Source organism: Elephantulus edwardii, unplaced genomic scaffold (genome assembly GCF_000299155.1).
Source record: "Elephantulus edwardii isolate Elephantulus edwardi_28Jun2011 unplaced genomic scaffold, EleEdw1.0 scaffold00004, whole genome shotgun sequence".
Lineage (NCBI taxonomy): Eukaryota > Metazoa > Chordata > Mammalia > Macroscelidea > Macroscelididae > Elephantulus > Elephantulus edwardii.
In genome coordinates, this window is record NW_006399754.1 from 38,601,092 (window position 1) to 38,623,147 (window position 22,056).

Here is a 22,056-nt window from a genome sequence, read left to right on the forward strand (position 1 = left end):
TAACCAAGATACATTAGAAATAATGGGTGACTGGGATGCAAAGTTGGGAACAAAGAAGAAGGATCAATAGTCAGGAAACATGGACGTGACAGAAGAGAGGCTGGAAATGGAAAGAGAATTCTGTACAATCAACAATTGATTCATTGCAAATACCATTTATAAGAAACACAAATGGCAATCTATGCATCTCTATCTCACCTGCTGGCCTCCACAGGAATCAGATTGATTATATATGTGGGAAAAATCTTTGGAGAAGCTCAATATCAACTGTGAAAACTAGGCTAAAGGCTGATTGGGGAACAAACCATCAATACTCATATGCCAGTTCAAAATAAAGTTAAAATAAATCAAATCTACAAGAAGCCAAGTTTGTCCTTGAGTATGTCCCTCTTGGATTTAAAGACCATCTCAGGAGCATATTTGAGGCCTTGAATACTAATGAGCGAAGACTGGATGAGCTGAGGGAGGTTATCAAGACCAAAATGGATGTCAGAAGAGACTCTGAATATTACACTAGACCACCAAGAAGCCAAAGCAAAGGGAAGAAACCAAGAAGGTAAGGAGCCGAACAGAGAATTTCAAAGGGCAGCTCGGGATGACAGAGCAAAGTATTATAATGAAAAGTACAAAGAGCTGGCATTGGAAAACAAAAATTGATGAACTTGCTTAGCATTTCTTAAGCTGAAGGAATTGAACAAACTCAAGCCTCAAGCTGCAGTTCTTAAGGATGCGGTGGGCTGAATGCTGAATGATCCAGAAAGAATCCAAAGAATTGACTGACACAGAAGAATTTAATAAAACAACATAAGATCAAGACCCTTTGATGATGCAGGAATTTCCAACTGCACTAAAGGAATTGGCAAGAAGCAAGGCTCCAGAAATTGATGGCATACCAGTTGGCATATTTCAACAAGCAGATTTTGTCCTGGACATGCTTACCAGGTTGTGCCAAGAAATCTGGGGGCAACCACCTGGCCAACTGACTGGAAGAGATCCATATTTATTCTCATTCTAAAAATGAGGTGACCTAGCAGGGTGTCAGAATGTCAAACAATATCAGTAATATCACAAGTAAGCAAGATCCTGCTGAAAATGACCCAAAATGACTGAAACTTTCAGAAGTGCAGGCTGGGTTTATAAGAGTCCATGGCACTAGGGACATTATAGCCAATGTTAGATAGATCTTAGCTGAAAGCAGAGAGTACCAGAGGAATGTCTATCTGTATTACATGAACTAGCAAAAGCATTTTGACTGTGTAGATCACACAAAAACTGTTGCTGACTCAGAAAAATGGGAATCCCAATACACATGATTGTGCTTATGCAAAACCTGTGCTTGGACCAGAAGGCAGTCGTCAGAACAGAGCAAGGAAGCACTGCATGGTTGAAAATCAAGAAGGGTGTATGTTAGGGATGCAGCCTATCTCCATACCTTTTCTGTCTGTATGCGGAATAGATCATCCAGGAACCTGGGGTCTATGAGGAAGATGTGGCATCAGATTGGAGAACTCATGAACAACTTGCATTATGCAAATGGCATGACCTTGCTTACCAAAACTGAGGAGGACCTGAAACACTTGCTGTGGAAGGTCAAGGACTGCAGCCTTCAATATGGATTGAAGCTCAACATCAAGAAAACAAAGATCCTCACCCCTGGGCAGATTGGCAGGATTGTAATAGATGGTGAAGAGATTGAGATTGTTGACAGCTTCAGTTTGCTTGGTTCTACAGTCAACACTCTTGGTACCAGCAACTAGGAAATCAAAAGATGAATTGCATTGGGAAATTCTGCTATTAGGGACCTCTCCGAATACTGAAGAGCAATGATGTCAGTGTGGAAACTAAGGTGCACCTGATCCAGGCCATGGTCTCTGCAATTACTTGCTTTGCATCGAAGAACTGGACAATGACTAAAGATGACAGAAGAAGAATCTATGTCTTTTAGTTGTGATACTGGAGAAGAGTATTGAATATACCAGTGGCTGCTAAGAAAACAAACAGGTTTGTCTTGGAAAGGGTGAAACCAGGCTGCCTCTTTGAAGCAAGGAGATCTAAGTTCTGTCTGACATACTCTGGGCATGTTGCAAGAAGGGACCAGTCCTTTGGGATATCATGCTTGGAAGAGTGAAGGGACAGCACAAGGGAGGAAGATCTTCGATGACATGGATTGACTCAGTGACTGGGGTAGTGAGGGTAGGTGTGTCAGAGATGATAAGGTTGGCTCAGGATAGAGCTGGCTTCAGAGCTGTTGTACATAGGGTCGCTATGCTTCGGAGTCAACTCAACAGCACTTCAAAACAAGGATCAGTCAATTCTTTTTGGTGCAGTGCCTGTATTCCCTCCATCTTCGTTTGCTACTTCCTGGATCTTTCAGTATATTGCCAATAGCATCTTTCAGTATTGTGACTCGAGGCTTAAATTTGTTTTTCAGTTTTCTCAGCTTGAGAAATGCAGAGCGAGTTCTTCCCTTTTTATTCTCCAATTCTAGTTCTGCACATTCCATTATAGTATTTTGCTTTGTCTTCTCAAGCTGCCCTTTGAGTTCTTCTGTTCAGCATTTGGCTGTAGCTTCTCTATATCCTAGAACAAGTTTCAGAGTCTCTTCTGACATCCAATTTTTTTTCTTTCTTTCTTCTTGGGACTTTGTAGTGATCTCTCGCTCTCTTCATGCATGATAGCCTTGATGTTATCCCACAACTCATCTGGTCTTCAATCACTGGTGGTCATTGCTTCAAACCTACTCTTTTTTTCTTTTCTTTCTCTTTTGAAATTGTTTGTTATTTTAGTGTGGTGAAATGCACACAACAAAACACTCCATGTCAACGATTTCTCCTTGTACAATTCAGCATTGCTTACATCCTCTAGGCCATGTAATTATTCTAAGATGACTGAAATTCAGGAAGAATAGATTCAAGATCATATTTTGGTTCTCAGGGACTTATTTTAATTTTCTTTGGCCTTAATTTGGATTTGCATATAATTAATTGATGATCTTCTCCACAGTCCTCCCTAGATTAATTTTGACTATTGATACTGGAGTTTCTTGAGACTGAGCTTCTCCAACGATTCCGTCCACAGATGTAGTCAGTCAGATTCCAGTGCCGTCCATCAGGGGAGGTCCATTTGCAAAGTCACCGTTTGTGTTGGTGTTTTTTTTAAAAGATATTTACAGTGAATCAATCATTAAATATAGAAAATTTGATTATTCTATCTCCAGCCTCATTTCTGTCCCAAGTCCATCCTTCCAACTGCCATTCCTTCATTGTTTCCAACTTTTGCATTCCAGTCACCAGTTATAACTAATGCATCTATATTGTAGTTTGGTCAATATTGGACTGCAAGTTTTGGTAAAAATTTTTAATTTCCTCCTCTTTGGCTTGAGCTTGGGAGTGTATATTTGAAAAACAGAGGTATTAACAGGTGCCCCTTGTATGTTGTTGTTGTTGATTGCCTTCCAGTTGAGCACGACTCATAGCGACCTGTGAACTAAAGGCTTGGAACTCCTCTGCAACTGTCGACATTTATCAAAGTTCATAGTTTCTGGAGGCATGTTGTTTAGGAATTGGATGCTACTCCTGCTTCCAAACCTGTCAGAGTATGTTATTGGTTGAGTTGCCTGTGATGCATAGCAACCCTGTTCCTTGTTGTGTGTGGATAATATAATATAATAAATATAATTAATATAATATCACTTATAACATTGTCCTTCAGAAGAGAACTCAAAATTGAATATTTTAAAATTTATGTATTCATTGTTGCACATTTCCCATTTCCCTCCTTTCCCCTCCCAGTCCACTTTGCAGTGCACCTCTTGTTCAAGGTAGCTGTCATACATGTAATACCTAATCATATATTCTTCCCCTCATCTGTTCCAAAGCAGGGTTCATTAGCTATCCTACTCTTTTCCTGTTCTACTCCAAACCCCCCAGGTCAGTCGTATTTTATAACAGTGGTATTATGCAATATTTGTCCTTTTGTGACTAAGGTACTTCACTTAGCATAATGTCCAACATATTTGGAGAACATAGGGACCTCTCCAAAATGCTAAAGAGCAATAATGTCAGTCTAAAGACTAAGGTGCACCTGATACAAGCCATAGGGTTGCTATGAGTCATGGGTGACTTGATGGCACATAACAACAACAACAATATTCTCCAGGCTCACTCATGTTGTATAATGTTTTACGAGTTGATAGTTTTTCATTGCTGTGTAATATTCCATTGTGTGAATGGACCGTAGTTTTTCTATTTGTTGGTGGTCACTTGAGCTGCTTCCACCTCTTCAGTATTGTGAATAATGCAGCAGTAAATGTAGATGTGCATACATCTGTTTGAGTCATAGTTCTGATTTCTTTAGGGTCTAACCCCAGTAGTGAAATTGCTGGATCAAATGGTATTTTTGTTTTGAACTTTCTGAGAAAGCGTGAGACCACTTTCCATAGTTATAAGAGTTCCAGTCTCACCTCAAAACCTACTACACAGAAGCGGCAACCAAAACAGCATGGTACTGGTACAATGACAGGTACATAGACCAATGGAACAGAATTGAGAACCCAGAAATCGACCCAGCTGTCTATAGTCAACTGATATTCCGCAAGGAAATCAAAGCTGTCAAATGTGGAAATAATAACCTCTTCAACAAATGGTGCTGGCAAAACTGGACTGCTACCTGCAGAAAGCTGAAACAGGATCCCCATCTCATACCATACAAAAAAAAATCAATCAAGGTGGATCAGAGACCTGGGAATAAAGCCCCAAACCATAAAGTTCATAAGAGACAAACTGGGATCAAGGTTAGATGGCCTAGTTTATGGTATAAAGAGAGTGCCAAATACAGCTAGAAATGCCTAATCTGGAGAGGATAAAATTGACGAATGGCATCTTCTAAAGTTAAATCCCTGTGTGCATCAAAACCTTTTTTCAGCTTAGTGAAATGGTCTTCACAATTACTTGTTACACTTCAGAGAGCTGCACAATGACTAAGGATGACAGAAGGATCGATGCCTTTGTGTTTTGGTGCTGGAGAAGAGTCTTGAACTGGACCGCCAAGGAAACAAATAGGTCTTCCCTAGAAAGGGTGAAACCGAAATTCTCCTTGGAGGCTAGGATTTTGAAGTTCCATCTCACATACTTTGGGCACATGGCCGGGAGGGACTGTTCCTTGGAGAAGAACATCATGCTTGGAAGGGTGGAGGGACAGCGCAGGAGAGGAAGACGCTGGACGAGATCGAAAGATACAATAACTCAGGCCATGCGGGTTGGTGTGCCGCAGTCTGTGAGATGGACTCTGGACAGGGTGGGAGGCAGAGCGGTTGTGCATAGGGTCGCTATGGGTCGCAGACGACTCTACCGCACTTAACAACAACGATGAACCTGGTCATTGCTTGGTCCTGGGGACACAGGAGTGAGAAGCTCTGTAGGAACTACGTCACGTGGAGGGTCTCTGAACAGCAGTGGGGAGTGCAGTACACAGCTGGCTCAGGGCACACAGCTGGCTGCCCTCCTTAAAATGCAGGACCAGGAAAAGCACTTGGAGGTTTTGCTATTTCATTTCCATAGCTGCCCATAAGCTTTTATCGTCGTGAATGTGCACAGATGAAGAACAGACACAAGTTTGTAATGGAGAGATTATGTCACGTGGCCCTGTAGGTAAGTGGTAAGCCCAGATGAAGGCTTACAGAGGTCTTGTTCATGCGGTCATTGTTTTCTCTAACACAAGCTCATCGTCAGCTCATTGAGCGCAGCCCCCAGCACCTCTCACATAGTTTCTGAGGCCATAAACCTTTTTTTGAGGAATATGTCTACCTTCCTCCAGAGGAGCTGCTGATGAATCCAAACCACTGATCCATTGACCTCGTAGCTGAACACACTTGCATTCCACTGCCCAGCTCCTTCCTGCTGTCTGTAAAGTGTTACCATCGCCTCCATATACCATTTGACATCGCAGTTACACACGGGGTTCAGTTGTTACGATCCATGCCGTCCCGTCGGTATCATCCCGTAGCTGGCCCCCCAGTGGGTTTGCAGAAGCAGCTTGTGGGTTAGAATCATAAACCTTTAGATTATCAGCACAACTCCTTACTACTAAGCCATTAAAACCTACAAAGCAAATGAATCTGAGGGGCATTGCCTAGAAATTTTTCCTCCTAAATTTGGCTGAAACTGAGGAGGACCTCATGCACTTACTGCAGAGGGTCAAGGACTGCAGCCTTCAATACGGACTGAGGCTCAATGTCAAGACAAAATTCTCACCACTGGACCAATCGGTAGCATCAGGATGGATGGCAAAGAGATTGAGATTGTTCACAGCTTCAGTTTGCTCGGCTCCACAGTCAACACTCTTGGCACCAGTAGCCAGGAAATCAAAAAACGTATTGCGATGGGAAAGTCTGCGGTTAGGGACCTCTCCAAAATACTCAAGAGCAACAGTGTCTCTCTGGAGACTAAGGTCCGCCTGATGCAGGCCATGGTTTTTGCAATCACTTGTTATGCATCAGAGAGTTGGGCAATGACTAGGGAGGATAGAAGGAGAATTGACGCCTTTGAGCTGTGGTGCTGGAGAAGAGTATTGAATGTACCATGGACTGCTAAGAAAACAAACAGATTCATCGTAGAGAGGATTAAACCAGGCTGCTCCTTGGAGGCAAGGATTCTGGGGCTTCATCTGACATACTCTGGACATGTTGTAAGGAGAGACAGATCTTTAGAGAGGGACATCATGCTGGGTAGAGTAGAGGGACAGCGCAGGAGGGGAAGACCCTCTATGAGGTGGATTGATTCAGTGACTGGGGTACTCGGAATGCGTGTGTCAGAGGCAATGAGATTGGCACAGGATAGAGCACGGTTTAGGGCTGTTGTACATAGGGTCGCTATGAGTCGCAAACGACTCGACGGCACATAACAACAACAACAACAACAACAACAATTTGGCTGGTGTGACTCCAGCCTCTCACATCATGTAAAATTTTCAGCAACATTTCAACAGCAGGTCTGTCTGATTTCTAAGTTCCCAGTAATGCTTCCACCTAAGCCCGATTCTCTCATCTCACACTTTTTTGGACATTTGCAAGGAATAAGGATTTGATGTTATAAATTTATGAGGGGGACATGCCTGATTGGGACAGCAGCTCTCTGTCCCATTGCACTGACAGGTATCTTATATCAGAGCGGCAAACAACAGTAATAAATTCCTGGTCGTTGAGTACCACCAAATGGCCTCCAACTCAAAGTGACCCCAAGGACAGTGATCTTTACACCTTAGAGTGGTTCCACCTCCAGCAAAGTGACACACTGTCCCCTCCACACCCCTCACACCTCGTAGTGACCCCACGTACAACAGAGTGAGATGCTTTCCAATCCTGGAGATTGGATTGGCAGGGCCTGCAGCAGTTCCCGAGCATGTCTGAGTGGGGAGGATGGTGCATGGCAACGCTGCGTGCAGCTCTGTTGTTCACGTGCTCACTGTGGCTGTAGTCGACTCACGGCACCTGATAACAGCAACATCCTTAATAAAGTCGCCGCCTTGGCCAGGCCGTGTCCCGGGTCTTCTCTGTCAGGTCTCAGAGAAAAGCAGGCATGTTTTGTCTGGGGAATATGCTCACACAGGAGCCAGGTCAAAGGAGCTGCTTTTTGGGCAAGTCCCTTGGTTCAAGTGCCCTGGGTTCTGGCTGCAGAGCAGAGCTGAGACCCTTCTTTCAGTAGACATGCTCACACCCCCACTGTCTCACACCTCAGGACAAGCCCTGGGCAGAGGGTTTGGGTGTGTGCTTGGCTGTCTCTGTCACTGGTGGCTGTGGAGTCATGAGGTAGAAGTGCCCCATGGGTGCCCCTTCATTTTTATCTTTACCGAACGGACTTACAACTCTTTCTCCAGAAGAGTGGTGAGTAAGTTAGAACCACCATCTTGCAGTTCACAGCAGAGCACTTAAATCTCTGCGTCACGTATGGCTTAATCTTAGAGGCCACACCTGAATCGTGGCCTGACAATACAATGTCAGGACCTTAGCACCCCATGTTTTACAGACAAGAGGAAGGAAGGTTGGAGGCAAGCTGCCAGCAAGGCTGCAGCCCAGGGGCCCCCCAGCTGACCGGCTTGTGTTCAGGCCCCCGCACGAGCTCCCTCCAGGAGCTTGGAGACCCGTGGGGGTGTGAGGATGGGTGAAGGCTCACGGTGTCATGCTTTCTCATCAGGAACCCTTCACGACCTTCTTCCTGAACGCCAATGATGGCAAATTCGACCATCCGGACCGAACCTTCTCGTCTGTGGCCAGGTCCTGGAGAACCAGCCAGCGGGACACTTCTGATGTAAAGGTAGGCTCCCTCCTTATGCATGTCAGCTGGATTCCAAAAGAACTGGACTATTTTTTCTCATTAAGGGAGTGTGTAAGGCATTTTGTACAGCAGGGTTTTTTCCACAATATTTTATAATTGCATCATACTTCTGACCTAAAAAGAACTGAAGAATAATTTTGAACTTGGTGGGAAGCAATTTAGCTTCTTTTGTTTGATATTATTACTCCATTAGGTGCCTTAGTTATTTCAGAGAAACAATTCCTATCTGAGTTAGACGGAATAACCAGCAGCTAGAGTGCGGAGCCCATAAATGGGCTTTCCTGCTGTTGGGTCAATATGCGGCCTGTCCATGGCGCACAGCAGGGATTGCATTTGACCCACGAGTGTCATATTGTTATAGCGGCCAGGCTTTGGGTTTGCATAGCCCGGGGCAATTAATAAAGCATTAATGACAAGACCCATTTAAAATGCAGGCTTTCTGCGGGGCCTAGCTTTTACTTGCCCGTGCCTGGGGACAGGACACAGCCACGCACATTAGATTAAACCAGCGCACACAGCATGCCGGGCCGCGGGGGAACAGTGTGCACTTCTTAACTGTTGTTAAACATAAAGATCGGTGCTGCATTTACCAGGCCCTTGTTTAAAGAAAGGATTCTATCAAAGCAGAGACAGAATAGTTCCTCTCTTAGTTCTCATTTCCCATGACTTAGGACGACAGCCAGGTTAATGCACTTCTGAAAGGCTTCTCTATTTTAAATTCTCTTTTCTTTGAGGAAAATCCCCCATCATTGTTATATGATGACTCTGAAACTGTTAAGACAATTGTTCCATTGAGGGTCTGTCCTAATCCAACTGAAGGTGATTGAATTAAGGTCAGACACGCCTGCTTCTCTACACATGACAGTGGTAAAAGGCACTGAGTGTGGTGTTCGATTCTGAGAAACTGGATCAAGAAAACAGCTTGGGTTCAGATCTGCTTCTTTTCCCATGATGGCAAAGTGCATGCAAGCAGACTGCAGCCTGTCTGCCTTTATCTCATGGCCGCTGGAGTTGGCATAAATGCACGCGGCTTGACACATGCAGCACGTTTACCAGAACCAGCCTACAAAACAGCCGTCCCTGTGCACATTCACCTCAAGTCACTCATGTTTTTCCCTAATGATCTTACATATTGATCAAAGAAGTAAATCCTGAAGTACCCACACACCATCATGTGCACAGCTGGCAAAGACAAAGTGGGCAGTGGAGTCTGTGACAGACTTGTAGGAAAAGCTGGTCCTCAGCCTCCATCCGCACCACAGTGTGGGAACCAAAGAGTGGGCACCACAGCGTGGACAGCACAGGGTGGGCATCACAGCGTGGGCATCACAGCGTGGACAGCACAACGTGGACACCACAGCTGGGCGTCACAGCGTGGGCGTCACAGTGTGGACAGCACAGCGTGGGCATCACAGCGTGGACAGCACAGCGTGGGCGTCACAGCATGGACGGCACAGCGTGGGCGTCACAGCGTGGGCATCACATCTTGGACAGCACAGTGTGGACACCACAGCGTGGGCATCACAGCTTGGACAGCACAGTGTGGAAGGCACAGCGTGGGCACCACAGCATGGACAGCACAGCCTGGGCATCACAGCCTGGGCATCACAGCGTGGACACCACAGCGTGGACACCACAGCATGGGCATCACAGCTTGGACAGCACAGTGTGGATGACACAGCATGGGCACCACAGCATGAACACCACAGCGTGGACAGCACAGCATGGATGCTGTGGTGTGGACACTACAGTGTGAACATCACAGTGTGGGTGTTACAGCATGGATGTCACAGTGTGGATGCCGCAGTGTGGGCACCACAGCATGGACGGCACAGTGTGGAAGGCACAGCGTGGACTTCACAGCGTGGACTGCACAGCGTGGACAACACAGCGTGGGCGTCACAGTGTGGAAAGCACAGCGTGAATGTCACAGCGTGGACGGCACAGCGTGGCATTCACAGTGTGGACACCACAGCATGAATGACACTGTGAGGGTTTTGCTCTGTCTGGAATGTCCCAGAAAGGCTATGAGCTAGAATCCACTGAACAGCATGACATTTTCTCAGCTACCAGAGTTCACACGGAGAACCGATTCTTTTAATACTTTGAAAATTCACTTAGAAGACAGATTTTCATCGGCATATCTTGCTGAATGGTGTCTGAGTGATCATCTTCCTAACATACGTTTCGTCTGTAGTTCCTAATGTTGGGTGTCACTGAGTTGAGTACGACTCAGATCTGAGCCCTGTCCTATCCCCAGCCATCCTCGAACTTCTTGAAACACTAGTGCCCATTGCGCAGTCACCATGGCAGTCCACTTGGTTGAGGGTCTCTTGTGGGGACCTTCCACCTTCTCTAGCATCATGTCTCTCTCCCAGGAATAGCCCCTCCTAGCAACATGCCCAGAGTGTGTGCCTCAGCATTCGTGACTCCAAAGAGTACTGCAGCTGCAGCCTTTTGATTTAGTGAACAATCAGGTGTGGGCCAGAAGCCTCTTGTTTAAACTACTCAGGACCTGGTAGGCAGGCCTTTGTGTTTAAGTCAGTTGGGTCCTGCCTGTGGCCTTTGGGCATGGTGTGGAGACTAAATTGGCACTTGTTGTGTTTGGGGAGAACATTGTTCTAAGTGGCACAGCTCTTGTCTGTCAGTTTGCTGTACTGAAATAACTTGTGGGTTGCTGGAAGCTATGGCAGTGGTGTGTCAAATGCCATAATGGTCACTCATGGTGGAGAGGTTTTAGTAAAGCCCCAGATTAAGACAGACTCGAAAGTAGGATTGGCCATCCACTTCTTAAATAGCAGGCTTTTGAAAGCCCTATGAACACCAGAGGAACGAGGATAGTTCATAGTAGGTGAGTTAACTATCTCCGTCTATAACTTGGAGTTCATGGTGCTGCAAATAGTATGATCAGCTGCCAGCAGAGCTTAATGGTTGGAATCCATCCTCAGGGGCCCCAGAGAAAAGGCCTCACAGTCTCACAAGTGTCAGCCACAGGGTACTTCTACAACCCTGAAAACCCCATGACGTCATTATGTGCCATTGAGTCCGAATAGACTTCTAGCTGACCCTTCAGCAGGTTTTTAAAGGCTGTAAATGGCACAGGAGTCTGTCCATCTTTCTGCAGAGCAGCTGGTGGGTTTGAACTGTGTACATTGGGCTAGCAGCACAGCTCCTTAGTAGTAAGCCACCAGAGCTCCCTTGCCACAAAACCCCACAGAGCCCTGAAAACAATCTAGACTCCTGAAAATCCTGTCTTCTTCTTGTTGTTGTTGTTGGGTGCTGTCAGGTCAGTTGTGACTCATAGGAACCCTTGTGCCCAATAACTCTAGACCCTGCCCTATCCTGAGCCAGTCTCGCTGACTCTGAAACACCTAATCCTATTACCCTAGTCATTGTGTCAGTCCATGTTATACAGGGTCTTCCTAGCCGACGTTGTCCCTCCACTGTTCTTCACATCGTGTGCCACTGAATCAATGAGAATTTGTAATGACCTTGTGAACAACAGGTCTGAGCCCTGCCCTGTGCTGGCCATGCTCATCATTTCTGATACACGGTAACTGCTCCTGCTGCTGGGTCAGCCCAGCGAGTGGAGGCTCTTCCTCTCTTCACTGACCGTCCACCTTTCCAAGACCGGTTATCCTGCTCACAGCATGGCTGAAGGATGTGAGATGAAGATTTGCAATCCTTGCTTCAAGAAGCTCCCTAGTTGCACTTGCTCCAAGATGCATTTGTTTGTTCTTTTTGCAGTCCATGGGGTGTTTAGTACATATCTCCAACAAAAAAACTCAGAGGCATTGATTCTTCTCTCATTTTTATTCGTCGTCCATACCAAATAACTGCAAAGACCATGGCTTGGATCAGGTGCACTTTAGTCTTTAAACTGACACCGTTGCTCTGTAGCACCTCAGAGAGGTCCCTGGCAGTAGATTTCCCCAGTGTACCTTTTCAACCTGTATGCAGAGCAGATTATCTGAGAGGCTGGGCTCTATGAGGAGAAGTGTGGCATCAGGATTGGTGGAAGATCTATCAACAATCTGCATTATGCAGATGACACAACCCTGCTTGCTGAAACTGAAGAGGACCTCATGCACTTGCTGCAGAGGGTCAAGGACTGCAGCCTTCAGTATGGACTGAGGCTCAATGTCAAGAAGACAAAGATTCTCACCACTGGACCAACTGGCAGCGTCGGGATGGATGGCGAAGAGATTGAGATTGTTCACAGCTTCAGTTTGCTCGGCTCTACAGTCAACACCCTTGGCACCAGCAGCCAGGAAATCCAAAAACATATTGCGATGGGAAAGTCTGCTGTTAGGGACCTCTCCAAAGTACTCAAGAGCAACGGTGTCTCTCTGGAGACTAAGGTGCGCCTGATACAGGCCATGGTCTTTGCAATCACTTGTTATGCATCAGAGAGTTGGACAATGACTAGGGAGGACAGAAGGAGAGTTGACGCCTTTGAGCTGTGGTGCTGGAGAAGAGTATTGAATGTACCATGGACTGCCAAGAAAACAAAGAGTTTCATTCTGGAGAGGGTTAAACCAAGCTACTCCTTGGAGGCAAGGATTCTGGGGCTTCGTCTGACATACTTTGGGCATGTTGCAAGGAGGGACAGATCCTTGGAGAGGGACATCATGCTTGGGAGGGTGGAGAGAGCGTAGGAGGGGAAGGCCCTCTATGAGATGGATTGATTCAGTGACTGGGGTAATCGGGATGGGGGTGTCAGAGACAGTGCGATTGGCACAGGATAGAGCAGGGTTTAGGGCTGTTGTACATAGGGTCACTATGAGTCGCAAATGACTCGACGGCACATAACAACAACAACATGTCTTTTGATTTCTTGGCTGCCAGTAACAAAGGACTTGATGGTACATCCAAGTGAAATGAAATTGTTGAGAACTTCAATCTTCCCCCATCTACCTCTGTTTTACCTATTAATACAGTGGTGATTGTTGACACCTTCAATCTTTCCTCCATCTAGCTTTGTGTTACCTATTAATACAGTGGTGAAGATTTTGTTTTCTTAATGTTGAGATGTAATCCATATTGGAGGCTGTCTTCTTTGATCTTCTACAAAAAGAGTTTTAAGTCCTGTTCACTTTCATGGAGCAAGGCTGTGTCATCTGCATAATGAAGCTTATTGACGAGTCTTCCTCTGATCCTGACACCACATTCTTCTTCCTAAAGTCCAACTTCATGACTGATTTGCTCAGCATACGAACTGAGTGTTGTTGTTATGTGCCGTTGAGTCGCTTGTAACTCATAGCGACCCTATGTACAACAGCCCTAAACTCTGCTCTGTCCTGTGCCAGTCGCACTGTCTCTGACACTCCCATCCCAATTATCCCAGTCACTGAATCAACCCACCTCATAGAGGGCCTTCTCCTCCTGCGCTGTACCTCCACCCTCCCAAGCATGATGTCCCTCTCCAAGGACTGGTCTTTCCTTACAACATGTCTAAAGTATGTTAGCTTGAGCCTCAGAATCCTTGCCTCCAGGGAGCCACCTGGTTTAACCCTCTCTAGGATGAATCTGTTTTCCTAGCAGACCATGGAACCCTCAACAGTCTTCTCCAACACCAAAGCTCAAAGGCATCAATTCTCCTTCTATCCTCCTTGGTCATTGTCCAACTCTGATGCATAACAAGTGATTGCAAAGGCCATGGCCTATACCAGACTATGTACAAACTGGATACTGGAAAAGGATACAGTCCTGATGCCACACACTTTCCTTTCTTTTTATTTTTTGAAAAGGGATGCTTTCTTATTTTTTCTTTTTACTTTATATTGGTTTGCATACAAAGTTCATACACATCTTGTTTCACATTTTTCTTCATTCACACAATAATTCCCATACATTATGTTTTATAAAATTAATCACCGTTGACCTATGTCCACCATTACCCCATCTTTTCAGGTCCCTGCTGAACTTCCCCTTTCCTTCACCCCCTCCCTCCACCCAACAGCCCTGTAATGTGGCCCCTGCTCCTCCTCACCCCTCTGCTCCCACCCTGTCCCCTCTTGAACCCCCATACACATTTTACTAGTTATCCTTCTGTTTTTACAATATTCTCATCAAGTCTTTGTCCTTATGAGACTGAGTTAGTTCACTCAGCATAGTGCTCTCCAGTCTCTCCCAAGTTAGGTAGTAATTTTCAAAACCCAGTCCACATGAAGGTGTGTTCACACTGACCACACCCCCCTTTGAAGCACCCATTCCAGGCTTTTCTCTCCACAAATGTCGGGCGTCTCGGCGACAGTTAGTTTGAACTTCTGATGTTTTTTCAGGAGTTGTGAGAACATCTTGCTGGTGATGTGCTTGTTTGGTGTTGGGCCCATCTGGGAGGACAGTGGATCACTGCTGGGAGCAACCAGGCAGCGTCTTCTCTCGGGTTTTGTTTCCATTTTCTGTCCCGTGAAGGCAGACTCTTGTTTTCGAAGACTTTATCAGAAGCTCTTTAAATGTCAGGAGTTGTAGTGAAGACAGTGGTCCTCAGGCCCGTCCACCATCGTATGCTGTAGGCACGTGTTCTCTGTGTCTATGTCTGGGGGAGAATGCTCAAATGTGTCAGTTTTTCCCTTTATAACACGGAAATTTGGGACACTCATAGCCTTTCAGTTACTGTGAGGACTCCATCCACAGCCCTGCGTAGCCAGACCACAGCCCACACTCTAATCCTCCATCTTCCATCCCACCAATGCCCCCAACCAGGCCCAGCCACAGATCTGAATCGAGCCCTGGCCTTAACCTATCACTAATTCTCTCCTTAAAACTGACCTTGGCCGAAGCCCTGAGGGAGCTCAAAAGTACACAGTTCAAATCCACTAACAGCCCTGTGGGAGAACGGTGGACATTCTCCACCTCGGAGAGCTGGAGGGGCCTGTGTTCTGTTGGTGTGGTTTTACCTTAACTTTAAACCTGACCTAACCCTAGCCTTAAACACAGAAGAGACGTTTTGAGGTGATTGTTTTTGGTTTGGTTTTGTTTTGTTTTGGTAACACTATTGGTAATTGAAAATTTCCCAAGTTTATTATTTAAAGTAAATAGTCATCCCCTCCTTAAAATGACAGCAGATTTAACAGGGAAGAATACATTATTAAGAGTAATGGCAATTTTTCAAATGATGCACTAAAAATGAAGATTCTTTTTTCTTATTCTTTAGCTGTTAAAACATAACAAACAAAACCACCACACTATGGCCACTAAGTGGGTTCTGCAGCAGCGACCAGCCTTGGTCCCAGCATCGTAGGTCTTCACAGGAGGGGGCCGCTGGCTTCCCACCACTGACTTCAATCAACTCTGCCAGCACACCCCATTACCATCCCTTCTGACTCGTGATAGTAGGGAAATATTTTCTGCACCACCCACCCTCCATCAGCCAGATCTTCACCCGTGCTGGACGGCGTGGGCTTTGAGTGGCCCCTTCTGTGCTAATGCACACCAGCTGGACGGAGCTGGGTGTTGGCGCCTGACCTGTCAGGAGAGGCCCCTGAGTGCACTCTGACCCCCTTGGTTCTTAATTTATTGTGATGGTTTTAAAATTTCTGTCCTTTTAGGAAGCACGCCGTGCGGCTTCCTTGGGCTCGCCTGCTGGTTCCCCAGTGCCGTTGGCAGTTGGTGTGCCACTCTCTGAGTGCCTGTGTGGATCCCAGGAAAGGCGGCCGCCACACAGTGTCGTTGGTGACACCGTGTAAATTAATGCAGTTAATGGAGGGGCCGCCCTGCCGCGTGGTGCATTATGAGCTGAGGCTGGAATTAAGGGGTGCCAGGGGATCAATCTTCTGTGGAAGAAAAGAAAGAAAAGAGATGGCGGCTTTAAAACCTTGCTGTGAATTCTATTACAAAAGTGAAAATGTCTGGGTTGGATTTGATTTCACGAGGAAGCCATAAAAGGGAGAACTCAGCAAAATCTATTAAACTGAGATGTCAGGCCTGACGCAATAGGTACACAATTATGATAGTGTTAATAGTGGCCTTCTATCATCCTTAGATATACTTTCAAGTCCAATTTCTCAACAGCTTGAACTTGTCATAAGCTTGTAAATTAGAAATTGTGTTTGAGGATATTTTCTTATTAGAGACAGAATGCATATAATACTATTAATGGCACCATGGGGCTTTTAGTGGGCTGTTAAAATAAACTAGACACACAAAACGCCTGTTAGTGTACTCATTCCACCATTCTCCAGCAATATTTGCTGTCTTTATGCACCATTTTTCATGTAAGAAATTCTAAACCACTTGTATTCTTTCCTTAAAAAGAAGCTGAATAACTGAAAGTCGCCAGTGGCCAAGAAGTGAGCAGGACAGCTGTTTTCTGAGGCCCTAGCAGCGACCAGGAGCCGCCCTGTCCCCACCACCCCACGACCAAGCTCATGGTCCCCTAGTCAGTCCCAGTCACAACAGCTTGGAGGACAGAGTCCAGCAGCCCTGCAGCTTTCCAAAGCTGGATCACTTCACAGTAGCAGGCTGCCGCCTCCCAGGAAAGGGCTAGTGGACGCCATACTGACCTTAGCTTAACACCTCAGTGCCCAACACACCACCAGCAACATGACAAGCAAATTGTCACGGTTGAACACATTTTTTGTTGGCTGGACCTGGGTGGTTTTCAGACAGGTTCTGTTGTGGGTTATTAGATGTCATCCTCAGGGCTATACTGTGAGGTGGCCAAGTTTATCCTCTGTGAGGTGTTTACCCCCCTGTGAGGTGATTATCCCCCATGAGGTGTTTACCCCCCTGTGAGGTGTTTATCCCCTGTGAGGTATTTATCCCCCTGTGAGGTGTTTATACCCCCTCCCCGTGAGGTGTTTACCCCCCTGTGAGATGTTTATCCCCTGTAAGATGTGTACCACTCTGTGAGTTGTTTATCTCCCTGTGAAGTGTTTACACCACCGGGAGGTGTTTAACCCCCTGTGGGTGTTTACCCCTCTGTGAGGTGTTTATTGCCCTGTGAGGTGACCAACTTTATCCCCTGTAAGGTGTTTACCCCCACTGTGAAGTGTTTACCCCCCTATGAGATGTTTATCCTCCTGTGAGGTGTTTACCCCCCTGTGAGGTGTTTATCCCCCTGTGAGGTGTTTAACCTCCAGTGAGGTGTTTATCCCCTGTGAGGTTTTTATGCGCCCCCCCTGAGGTGTTTACACCCCTGTGAGGTGTTTATCCTCCTGTGAGATGTTTACCCCCTGTGAGGTGTTTATCCCCCTGTGAGGTGTTTACCCCCTGTGAGGTGTGTACCACTCTGTGAGGTGTTTATCCTCCCGTGAGGTGTTTACCCCCTGTGAAGTGTTTATCATCCTGTGAGGGGTTTATCCCCACTCTCAGGTGTTTACCCACATGTGAGGTGTTTATCGCCTGTGAGGTGTTTACCACCCTGTGAGGTGTGTATCCTCCTGTGAGGTGTTTACACCCCATGAGGTGTTTATCCCCCATGAGGTGTTTATCCCCTGTGAGGTGTTTACCCCCCATGAGATGTTTACACCCCTGTGAGGTGTTTATCCTCCTGTGAGGTGTTTATCCTCCCGTGAGGGGTTTACCCCCCTGTGAGGTGTTTACCCCCATGTGAGGTGTTTACCCCCATGTGAGGTGTGTATCCCCCTGTGAGGTGTTTACCCCCCTGTGAGGTGTTTACCCCCCTGTGAGGTGTTTACCCCCTGTGAGGTGTTTATTACCCCTGTGAGGTGTTTACCCCTCCGTGGGGTGTTTGTTCTCCTGTGAGGTGTTTACCTCTCTGTGAGGGGCCGTGTTCTTCCCTCCTGTGTGTTTTTCCCTGTTTTAAAGGAGGCCTTGAAGGACTTTGTTTGGCTGGAGGCGATAGATCTATGGGTTAAGCCCAGTGCGCCCCGTCAGTGCCTTGCTGTCAGGTTCTGCCTCAGGATCATGCAGTCCCGTCTATTATGCTGACTAGGTTGCGGCATCTTTGCCATCAGGATGGGCTTCTCTAATCTACTGATGTGGAACAAAGAATCCCAGTATTTAGTGGCTTACAACACAACCACCGCCGTCCACGTCTTCCCCGTTTGCAGCTGGAGCAGGGCTCATGAGAACAGCTTGTCCCTGACCCGCTGGGTGTGAGCTAGGTGACTTCATGGGGTGAGGATGACTTCATCCCTGGGGCTGGGTCCTCCACTGAGCACTCGGGGCAGATGGGAGCCGGATGACCCTTTCTTTCCCTGTGGCTGCACGTCCATCGCAGGCCCAGGGGTCCCCCCAGGTCCCCCTGAAGCATTCTGTTGGCCAAAGTCCCAAGGTCACCCCAGATGCAGAGCAGGAAGTGCACATGTCTGCCTGATGGGCTGAGGAAGGAGTCACGTAGGAGGGCACAGAGGTGGAGGGGCTTGATGGCTGCCTTGGACTAGAGGAGAAGGGAGAGGACTTGGGGCCTCTGGGTTGTGGTGCTGGGAAGAGCATGAACTGTCCCATGGACTGCCAAGAACAAGCCCGTCTGTCTTAAGGGAATGCAGCCAGCGTGATCCTTGGAAGGCTAGAATGGTCAGAGTCATCACATATTTTAGACATGCTGTCCAGAGGGACGAGGCCCTGGACACAGACAGCCTGCTTGGAACGTAGGTCAGTGACGGAAGACCGTCCCCAGAATTAGACCACCCAACGCCTGCGAGAGTGGAGTGGAGCTCAGTGGAGCTGAGGCAGGACTGGCCAGTGAGACACACAACAATACCATTCGTATCAATGATGTCAGGGAAAAGAAAGTTCTACTGAAGATAACTTCAAAATTACTGCAAGCAGCCCATCATCTAGAACTGTCAAAAATCCAAGACAAATTCGGAAGAGAATGTGGAAGGAGGGATGTTGTTACTCATGCCAGAAGGAGCTTGTCTGGAAGCAGAGACGACAAGAAGAGTGTAGCGTGCGTTTTGTTGACTGTGCTGGGTGGAGCGTGACACCTCATGGACAGATTGTGAAGAGTGACAATTCAGAGCGTGGCGCAAATAGAGATTGTACAAGCAGAGCCAAGGGGCACTGCATTACTTAAAGTCAGAAAAACAGTGCATCCACACTGTATCCTTTCCATCGTACTTCATTAAAATCCGTCTGTATGCTGAGCAAATAATTCAGGAAGCTGGGTCAAGTGTGACCTCAGGATTGGAGGGAGACTCATTATAACCTGTGATAACAGAGATGATACACCTCCTTGATGAGGCTCAAAGACTGTATTCTTCAGTAAAGATCACACCTCAACATCAAGAACACAGAATGTCTCACCATTGGACCAATAAGCCGCATCATGATAGATGGAGGAGAGAGGGGTGTTGTCAGGGACACAGCCGTGCTCCCTGGAAGCAGCTATCAAGAAGTGAGAAAAACTATTGCCTTGGGAACATTTCCTGCAAAAGGTCTTTTTAAGGTGTTTTTAAAATAGCAAGGCCATCCCTTTAAGGACTAAGGTGAACGTGACCTGTGCGTGGTGTTTTCCATCACCTGCATGTATCTGAACGCTGGGCGATGAACAAGACTACTACAAGAAGAGTTTGTGGTGTTGAGTCATGGTGTTGCAGAAGCCCACTGGATCGTCAGTGGACGCCAGACAAGTGGGCCAGTGTGTCTCGGAGGAAGTGGAGCTAGAAGGCCTCTTAGAAGCAAGGGTGGTGAGCTTCCACCTCATGTACTTTGGGCTTATCACCAGGAGGGACCTGACCCTGCTGGGAAAGTGGAGGTCAGTGACAAAGGCGTCATGAGGTGGACTGCCGAGTGGCTGTAGTGATGGGCCCAGGCGTGGTCAGGATTGGTGGTGTGTTGTGCTGCTGTGCTCCTTTGTTCATGGGGTTGCGGTGAGTCAGAACCTCGTGACTGCTCCTCACAACAGGGGCTTTGTGCATTTTAAGAAGAATAAACAAGGTGACTTTACAAAACTTTCTCCTGGGAAGATACTGACTTCTTGCCCAGACAGACCTTTCCTCTTCACTTCCTTAAGATCTGCTGTTTCCAGGGATATTAGAAGAACTGTAGTCTTCCAGGACCTTGTTGGACAAGCACGTGCTGCATTCCACAGAGCCCGAGAGCTCCAAGGGGGGCAACAGAACACACCTCACACAAGAGGTTTCGGAATTGGCTTCCACTCCTGTTAGTCAATGACCTCTCCTTGTCAGCCCTCTGCAAGCCTGGTTGAATGTCCCTGTGAAAGCCACCGTGGGGAGTGGCTTCCTACGAGCCACATACTGTGTATGAGGGAGCTTGGTGGCCCAGTGGAAAAGCTGTGCTGACACAGGGCTGGTGGTCCCACTAGCTGCTCTGCAAGAGAAAGATGGCCGGACTCCTCCTGCAGTTTCTTGTTTCTGAAGACCCACTGGGGGATCAGCTATGAGCTGGTTGACCCGGTGAGGCTGAACGAGGCACCACCAACCGTCAGTGGGGAAGGGAGGCAGAAGTGCAGTGCAAAGGCCCGAGGCAGTGGGCACTGAGCTGAGACGCTTCGGGCTACTGGAGGAACAGCACCCGCCTGCGTGGTTCTGTCCACATGGCACTATGTCCGCTGCCTCCTCCTGGCTGTATGCGGTCTAATTTGGGAGCCGGAAGGTGCACACAGATTACTGATGCCTGGAGTGACGGACCCCAAGTGTGTGAGGCTTCCCTGCCTGTGCCCCTGCCTCCCACCCCCGTCGGAACCCTAGACACCGCCCCTCTCAGGGTCTCCAGAACATGCACTTGGCAGTGTGCTTCTTTTCACTAACTCCTTGGCCCACTCCCCAGCTTCTCCCAGTGGTGAGCTAACATCACAAGAAAATCATAGTTTTAGATAAAAACAGAACAAATCCATATGAACTGTTCTGAGAGACTGGTGACCCCCTTCAAGCCTGCACCCACCCCCAGAGGTGACTTTCAGCCAAACAGCAGACTAGACAGGCCTAGGAAGTGGTCAGTAACTGCAGGAGGACATTGTCATCCTTGGAGACCAGAAGGGCAGTGTGTGCCCAGGGACAGAGTCAGAAGGCTGGAGGGACGGACACATGGATGCAGGAGAGCCAGGGAGGAAGCCGAAAGGGCATCATGAAATGAAGCTCTGTAAACTCACACAGACTGCAATAAAAAAGGCAAGAACCTGCTGCGTCCCCTTCATTCCGAGAGATGACAGGCGGTGCTGTTCACTGCGGACAGGCACCCGTACGCCTGAGGAGAGCTGCCTGGCTGGGCCTCAGATCCGCAGCCATGCACCTGTTCCAGCGTGCTGTCTGCAACACTGTGCCCTCCTGCTTCCTGCCTCATCGTGTGAGTCTGCCTCACCCACTGCTGTGGGGTCACAGCTCACGGCCACTGGCCACTGGGTTTCTGAAGCTGCCAGGCCCACCAGAGCCACTGCCCTGTGTTCTTCTCCAGAGCTGCTGCCAAGTTCAAGTCACCAACCACTAACACGCTGACCATGTAACACAGCAGCCCCAGACCATGCTGACCACATAACACAGCAGCCCCATAACACACTGTTCATGGATCATGCTGACCACTTAACACACTGTCCATGGGCCATGCTGACCACATAACACGCAAGCCCCATAGCACACTGTCCACGGATGATGCTGACCACTTAACACACTGTCCATGGACGAGGCTGGCCACACAACATGCCAACTCCATAACACATCAGCTCCATGACACACTGGCCGTGGACCGCTGTATATAGTATGTAGCATATAACATTAATCCAGGTTAGTTTTTCACTTTTTAAGATTAATTTTACTTATATTTCCCACATTACTTAGTGTCTCACACATGCTGTTAG

General features: G+C 47.4%; 1 protein-coding gene across 1 annotated transcript in view; it reads left to right on the top strand.

Annotated features, from left to right (window-relative positions):
• NBEA (neurobeachin) overlaps window positions 1-22,056 on the top strand; it is a 924,058-nt gene that overhangs the window by 817,809 nt on the left and 84,193 nt on the right. Inside the window, exon 50 of the mRNA XM_006879639.1 lies at window positions 8,190-8,309. Within this exon, the coding sequence (XP_006879701.1) occupies window positions 8,190-8,309 (120 nt within the window). The remainder of the gene's footprint in view (window positions 1-8,189; window positions 8,310-22,056) is intronic.